The 7,738-nt window shown below is 43.4% G+C and overlaps 1 protein-coding gene across 1 annotated transcript; it reads right to left on the reverse strand.

The window, feature by feature from the left end:
• Positions 1 to 630: 630 nt before the first annotated feature.
• Positions 631 to 3,425, reverse strand: LOC117865565 (putative B3 domain-containing protein Os04g0347400). The gene is made up of 7 exons (XM_072295289.1): positions 3,166 to 3,425; positions 2,774 to 3,062; positions 2,088 to 2,170; positions 1,689 to 1,977; positions 1,398 to 1,606; positions 869 to 1,101; positions 631 to 757 (listed from the first exon to the last, which is right to left on the reverse strand). The coding sequence occupies exons 1-7, from the start codon at positions 3,247 to 3,249 to the stop codon at positions 631 to 633; spliced, it is 1,314 nt and encodes a 437-aa protein (XP_072151390.1). The 5' UTR covers positions 3,250 to 3,425.
• Positions 3,426 to 7,738: the final 4,313 nt, after the last annotated feature.

The raw sequence follows: 7,738 nt of genomic DNA on the forward strand, positions 1-7,738 counted from the left end.
TACGTTATAGAGGATATGTTATAAGACGAGCAAGTATCCGAATGCGAATCCGAATTCGAACCATTCGTTTTGTATTCGTATCTGTATTCGAATTCGAATTAAAATATGGTAAATAGTGCTATCCGAATTCGATTCCATCCGTATCCGATCCGAATCCATCCCTAATCACATGGGTTAGACACCTGAACACAGTAAAGCTATGCTAACTATCCACGTATCACTGTGGATGTATACGACTGATACATCTTAATTCTTGTTCATCTAGGCATAAGTTCTTTAAATCCGATACTCTGTGAAATGAACTAAGAAGTAACAAATTTGCAATAGTACGCACATTGATGCTATCAATAATTAAAAATATCAAATGATGTGTAGTTTCAGATTCTCCAAAATGAGACATAAGCTTGTCAACAAAATCTCAGATGCCACGCTGTATCCTAACAACTTATCAGTTCGTACTCATATGTTCAAAATTGAATGGCTGCACTGCTGTTCCTAACTTTAAAGTATCAACAGGAAAAATTATTATTCTTACAAGATGCTTTGCTATTGAGTTGGTGCTCATCTCTTTCTGTATCCAAGATGGTGGCCCAATCTCATAGACAGCCCTTGTGTATTTTGGAGCCTTGCTTAATGAAGACCTTTTGCCCTCGTTCGTCCTTCACTACCTGAACCACCCTTCTTGGTCTTGTCTTCCTTTCTGGAAGAGCAAGGTGACTCCTTTTGCTTTTTAGTATCTGCTAATATAATGTTGGTGCTTCAAAAAAAAAGGAATACATGTTCTTCAGTATTTAACTCATATTTAATCCATTTCCAATAGATCTGTACATATCAGAAAAAAACTGATTTATATCTGTGCTTACAACGCTTGATAGTGACATGCCACAGCGTGGTCTCGATGATGTTGAAGGTGCACAGGTCGCCTGTCTTGAGCCTGTTCTCCTGGCAGAAGCTCTTCCAGACATCTCCTCGAATGCAGCAGTAACTCTTGTATGCGACTCCACGAACCTTCCATGACCTGGTGCAGTCCATTTCTGTCTTTAGTGTGATTGTGCAAGTATTCTGGAACCCAATCCTGCGGCAGAACTCTATCGACAATGGCTGCAAGCATTGAGATGCAACAACTGATTTCATTAAGCATCAACATTATATCATATGGAATGAACTAGATTCTAGTTTGTTTATTGGAATGAACCAGATTCTAGTTTGTGAAGCGAAACTTCAGGGATGTCGATAAAAGAGGGATTATAGATAGAAGGAAGAAGAATATAAAAGATATAGGATTCTGAGGTGTATGGTCTATACATTATATCATAAAAGAGGCGATGTGATAAAGCGTCAATATAATTAAATAATAAAAGAGAGAAGCGGTGAAGCAGACTGAAAATTGAGCTTACTAGAAAGCGCTCTAGCATGTAGGTGTTGTTGATCTCTTTCCTTATCCAAGATGATGGCTCAATCTGATAGTCAGGTTTCTTCAGTGACGGTTTCGCGTTCAAGGAAGTCACTGAACTTTTTGGCCTCTTGTTTTTTTCACTGCTTGATTTCTCATCATTGTCTTTACGTTTCCTGATGGGAGAAGGTGATTCTTGTTGCATTTCAATATCTGTCAATGTGGAGAAGACATAAGCAGATGTTCATATATGTCAATAGAGTCAGTAATAAAAAAAATCAATTCTTTTTCTCACTTTGGTTAATTCCAGCATCCTTGGTCTTGAAATCTTTCTGGCATCCACTGAGCCCGAATGCTTTGAATTTGAAAACCATGTTCCCTTCATATCTCAAGAGCAAAACGTCACCTTTGGATATTCCATGAAACTCCAGAAACTGTGACCAGCCACCTGCGAAGAACATTCCTGATTCATCGTTCTCAAGTTCAATCTGCCAAAATTTGCCAAGGGGGCTGAAAATGACAGCTGTTCGGCTGTTCAGGTACTCTTCAGTGACATAACGTTTCACAAACCTAGCAGGGATTATCTGTAATGACATATATGAAAGTAGAAAGTGTTAATGATACATCTCAAGTCTAAACATTTAAGGAGATGTCTAGTTTGAGCAAAACATAGTATCTGGAAGAGTTTGCAGACCATCTTCTCTGTGAAATTGGGGTAAATAATCCTGATGAACTGTGGCTTACAAGAAACCCCTTTCCTGCTTCTGGATGCCATAACTGAAGAAAATGTGAGCTATAAATATCAGTACAAATTGAAAATCATAGTATTTGATAATTATTAACAATAACGTAGCCAATAAACAAGATACATAAATACGCTATACATGATGACCAGTTCAACTGTAATTTAAGGGACCATTTATAACCCTGAATTCCACAGAACATTTGTATGAATTTCAAAGGAAAGTATTCTACCCTTCACAAAGTGTAATATACCGGGGAAAAAGTGTATGATAATAATTTCTTAATGATAGGCTCTAATGCCATTTTTCAACCTTATGCGCCACCAGACATTTCTAATCCCTTATTGAGGTAGATTTATGATCTACTTCCCAACCAAATATTTTCCTACAGGCATATACTTCCCTATCCTAATTTAATATGAGATCAATGTTTCAATTCGTCCGAGAAAGATATCAAATGGACTACAATTTCTGCACTCAAATCTTGGAATCTGAAAGTAATCTTTTCAGTCCTCAGCTGATAAAAAAAAAGTACCGAAACTAGCATAATCTTGTAATCTGGAAGTAAGAATCCTTACGTGCCCGAGCTGATTATTACGAATTAAAAAAAAGCCGAAAACAGAAATGTTATGTTCACCTGCAGCTGGAGCGGCGAACTCCTTGATGCAAAAGCTGGTGTCGAACGCCTTGAAGGTGAGCGCGCCGCCGCCCTCGTGGCGGAGCACGACGAACCATCCGACGCCGACGCCGTGCGCCGCCAAGAATCCCGCCCACCCGCGGCCCAGGAACGCGCCGTCGCCGTCGCGGCCGACCTCCACGCGCCACACCTTGCCGAACGGGCTGACCACGAGGGCCGTCCCCCCCGGCGCCCCTTCGCCCACGCCGCCGCCGGCGTCGAAGCACCCGGCGAGCTCGTCGGAAATGCGCTGCACGCGGCCGAGAATCAGTGAGTTCAGTAGACCGTCAGTCAGGTGAAGGGTCGGCGCCTGAGTGAGCTCGAGGGCGGCGGTCGAGGGAGGCTGTGCTTACCATCTTGTGGAAGGACGGAGGCACCAGCACCTTGAGCTGCTTGGCCACGGCGCGCGCGCCGGCGTTGCTTCGCGATGAAGGCATGGCGACGGTGGATGCCGTGGAAGACCAAGCGACAGTACTGTGCGGGACTGCGGGTGGCCTTGATCGCCTTCGAGTAAAGCAGAGGATCACGGAGCGACGGTTCGTTGCCTTCTTTAATTAGGTTACTCATCAACAGCGAAGGTATCCCATATCTAAGAACAACTCCAATAGTAAAGTTAAAATGCTAACTATCAGGTTATTTATGTCAAGAATAGATCGCATAGTATTCCATGTCTCCGTCTATTCTAAAATATAAGATATCCAAATATTCAAAATTTATTCTCAAATAAAATCAGTCACTGCAATTGTTCATTTAATTATTTTCGGAGTTGGTAGGATTAGTTTAGCTGAGAGGAGCAATAGCTAAAATAGGCTCTTATTATTCACAACTGCTATTAAAAAACTAAACAACATGATTTCTCGTTGTCGCTGTTTAGACCCGGCAACCTACCGACAGGAGTGCCTGAGGTAGTGTTTTGGTTAGTGGATCAGGAACTCGAATGTAAACGCAGACACACGATTTAGACAGATTCGGGCCGCTAGATTGCGTAATACTCTACGTACTGTGTGTTGGTTGGATTGAATTGCTTTGGAGGAGGTCGCTGTCTCGCCTTATATTGCCGGGGGTAGGGTTACAGATCGATTGGTTACAAGAATACTAGTCGGATACGCCTAGAAGAGCTCTACTCTTATTACAATGAGTATTTTCCTAATCCTCGACTAGTTCCTGTCTTTCTATGTAGACTACGTCATCCTGCGCTATAGTTTCCATGTCGGATGCATCTCGGTGTCCAACCCCATATTTAGAACTGTCCAAACCTTCTGGTGAGCCTATAGATGTATGTACGACATTCATGTTTCATTTCACCAAATAAAGGAATAGAAAAATTTTATGGAAAGAAGATCTGTCTGAGGTGCATCTTTTCAACAGAAGAATTGTAATTCCGCGGTTCGTTTGGGGCACCAGCTTTTGCTACAAATATATAAAGTTTCTCGGGAGCCATTTTGAGACAAGAAGTTCTACTAAATGGAATGGGTCCTTAGTTTTAGTCAACATATTTACTTTTTTGGAACACCAATATTATTCTCTCCAATATCTTGATTGGACTTTTTGGAATGGTAGGGTTAACTTATTTCATTTAATAAAAATATAACATTTTTACTATATTCTGTACTCACCATTATTATGGCAATATGCGCTTCAATACCTAAAGGGATATTTTGTATACGATGGAAGAGGATATTATAGATATAATGAAAGTAACACTCATCGTGTTGATGGGATGGAACGTGCGAAAATTCACTGGTAACTCCCGATAGAAGCTATCACAACCCTCAAACTTGTTTTGGGATCCGTGCAATGGTGTCTTTTAGTGCATGTATTTTTTTTATTTTCTTTGTATCCGTTTTTTCTGAAAAGTCATTGTACATGTGTCAAAAATCTTATTTGAGAGATAAGACATAAAGCCATTTTGGGCATACGAGAGAGAAGAAAGGGATGAAATAAATTCTGTACACACATGTGATTTACCAACTGTACCGAGCTGGCAAATCCATTCAAAATTCAAAATATTACCGTTACACATATCACCCTATGTATAATTTTCACTAATAAAATTATATCCACTCCAACCGTGCAACGTTGTGCAGTCACAATGCACTATTGTATTGCTTTAGCCAAACTCTTATATTAATGTTATATGGCGAGTGATGTACCCCTGCATCAAATAAATTATCTCACAATCTTTTTGCACAATGATTCATGAGAAGAAAAAAATACATAGTACAAATTAATTGTTCTGCAAATTAATATGCAGAAAACATGAGAAAGAAAAAAGAAAGCGATGCCTCGGTACACTATGGTTCTGCATATTTACTACTGTACAGCTCGGTACATCATTGTAAGAAAAAATTGAGCAAGAAAAACAAAACAGAAGTAAGGAACAAGCTGTCCGGAAGGAGAAAGAAAAACAAAATAGAAGCGGTGAATAGAACTACTGCTAGTAGTGGAAATGCCTTTGTGTTGCCTGTAGTCCTGAATGCTTCAACCCTGACCTCTCATCTTGCTTCAATTCCTGTGCATTTTTGTTTTATCGGAAGTATTCCATATGTATTTTTTTTATTTTAGTTCGTATATGTACCAAGAGGGGAATCTAGTCAGAGTGACTTGACGTAAAGTCTTGCCATGAGTACACCTCTTTTACAGTAACTTTTTAACCCATCATTCCACTACCTCATATGCGTTGTACCCCATGGTTTCTACCGACCTGCCACTTTTTTTCAAAATTTAAAATCCAACCATTTGATTTAATAATTTTATACAAAAGTTCTTATCTTTTTTTAATCTATATTAATGCTAGTTACCATACCTTTTTATGCGCATAAACCTATCGTACCGCACATGTTCTAACCCTAGTGTTGTGTTCGTTCTGCGTGTACATTTGAGGTATGCAAATGTGCACTAAGAAAATTTTACGTACATTCAAGGTTACGCAAATCTGATGGAAAGCAGATGAACACATAATTGATGAACAACGGATGAACCTATAAAAAAATATGTTAAAAAGAAAATAAATACATCTGATGAACGCATGAACTTGTTTGTACCATAGAAAAACACAAAAAAAATCGCACCATGAAACAAATAAGAGGAGGAGCACATATCATCTAAATCAAAAAAAAAATAAAAGAATAGACATCATGATTAGCATTTTTACATCTTCAGGACAGAGAACATTTGCAGCACTCCACTAGTTTCACACCGTGCTTAGCGGGGGGAGAGAAGCCACACGCGGGAAGGTGGTAGCAGCGGCGGCTTAGGAGCCGCGCACCTAGCTCCGACCTCCCCGGCCCCACGTGCTGCCACACCACTGCCTCCCCTCTCCCGGTCCCACATCGCCACGCCGTGGCTGGGAACTTCTGAGGCCTTGCGTGTCGCGCCACCTTGGCAGGGCTCCGGGGCTCGTGTCGGCACCATGTCTGCCCCCGCGCACCATGGCCGTCGGGCCGGACGACCGTGGCACGGGCCACCGCCACCGCCGCTTGCCTCGTCCCTGCCCTCCACACTGACGGGTGAGCCTCATCCCGATGCCCGCGCCACACTACTGCTACTGGCAAACGCCGCCTAGTAGAGTAGTCGTGCGGGCGACGCCATCGCGGACGCTGCCACACTAGGCTTGGCATCATCGTCGTCGGTGAAGAGGCAGTATTGGTCGTCACCGTCGTGGAGAGGACCGATGGTGCTATGCTGTTGGGCGAGCCCCCGCCCGACGGCGGAGGCCGCGGCTGCGAGCCACCGCGTCAGCCACGCCCGCTCGCCCCACCACCTGCCGCCGCTCCCATCCATGTCACGCTGCGTTGCCTCCCTTTTGCGCCTCATGCCTGCGCGGCCCTGCAACTTATTGGGTCTAGATTTGGATCTAAAATGGGAGAGAGGAGAGAGAAGGAGAAAATTCAAATGAATTTGAAACTGTGGAGGGAGGAGAGATACATTTTATTTCCTGTACGAGTACTATGGGTCCGCGTACACAATACATGAACATGATAGAAATCTGCTGCCTAATAGCTTTTACAGATCTCAAAATGTACCGCAGGGGTATGGAATGGCCAGAATAACACCCACCCAATCTTCAGGAATACTTAGGCGTGATTGGTAGCTGGGAGGGGGGCGTCCGTGGGACTGTCCAGAACCGTCTCGTGCACTCTCGCCTATTCGGTTCACCTCCCCACACGAAACGGCCGCACCCCCTCGTTCACTTTCCCTATTCCATCCCACATCCCTCCGTCCGCCCAGAGGCTACCTTCGCTCACGAGCTGGGATGGGGCGATGCGGGCGGGAAGATTTTGGGCAACCGCAGGAGATGGCGCCGTCCTGGAGATAAAGTAGTGGGAGGCTAGGGTTACCGCCCCATTCTCGCGCCACTTCCTTACTCCCCTCTATTCCCCTGGTGCGCCTTCTCCTCTCCCTCCCCTTGTTTGACCTTCTGTTCGCTGATGGGATCGAGGTCCTGCGGCAGCCTACTGTTGGTCCTCCGGTGCTGTGACAGTACATCTCCCCCTCCTCTAACACTGGTTCCTCCCCTTTCCCATGCTGATCTGTTGATTCGTCTATTTTTGTTTGGCGTCGATGAACCCTAGGTTCTTATATTCTCAGATCTGTGCGGTGTTTTTATTTATGTACAACTGGATCTATGTTTTAGTGATGTGGATCTATATTTATTCATACTTGTGGATCATATTTATCGATTCATGTATTACTGAGCAAAGTGCCTAGGTCGATGATGAATCCTTGCCGCCAGAGGAGCACCCTCGAGTGTGGCAGCCGCTCTTGGATAACATGTAGTTATGAATGTTTGCTTGCTTAACAACATGACCCCAAGTGCTTGTACTCAATTCTAATGAACATTGCATTGTATTGGTAGACATGGATTTCCAAGCTAGGCGTCGAGCGGCTGCTGCTGTGGTTGCTGCAGTGGCTGCATAGTTTTTC

This window comes from Setaria viridis, chromosome 7 (genome assembly GCF_005286985.2).
Source record: "Setaria viridis chromosome 7, Setaria_viridis_v4.0, whole genome shotgun sequence".
In the NCBI taxonomy this organism is placed as follows: Eukaryota; Viridiplantae; Streptophyta; class Magnoliopsida; order Poales; family Poaceae; genus Setaria; species Setaria viridis.

Coding starts and splice junctions, on each gene's coding strand:
- LOC117865565 (XM_072295289.1), bottom strand. CDS start 3,249: ATGCCTTCATCGCGAAGCAACGCCGGCGCGCGCGCCGTGGCCAAGCAG. Junction 1,607..1,688: donor GGATGCTGGAATTAACCAAA/GTGAGAAAAAGA, acceptor CCACATTGACAG/ATATTGAAATGCAACAAGAA. Junction 758..868: donor CTGTGGCATGTCACTATCAA/GCGTTGTAAGCA, acceptor TTTTTTTTGAAG/CACCAACATTATATTAGCAG.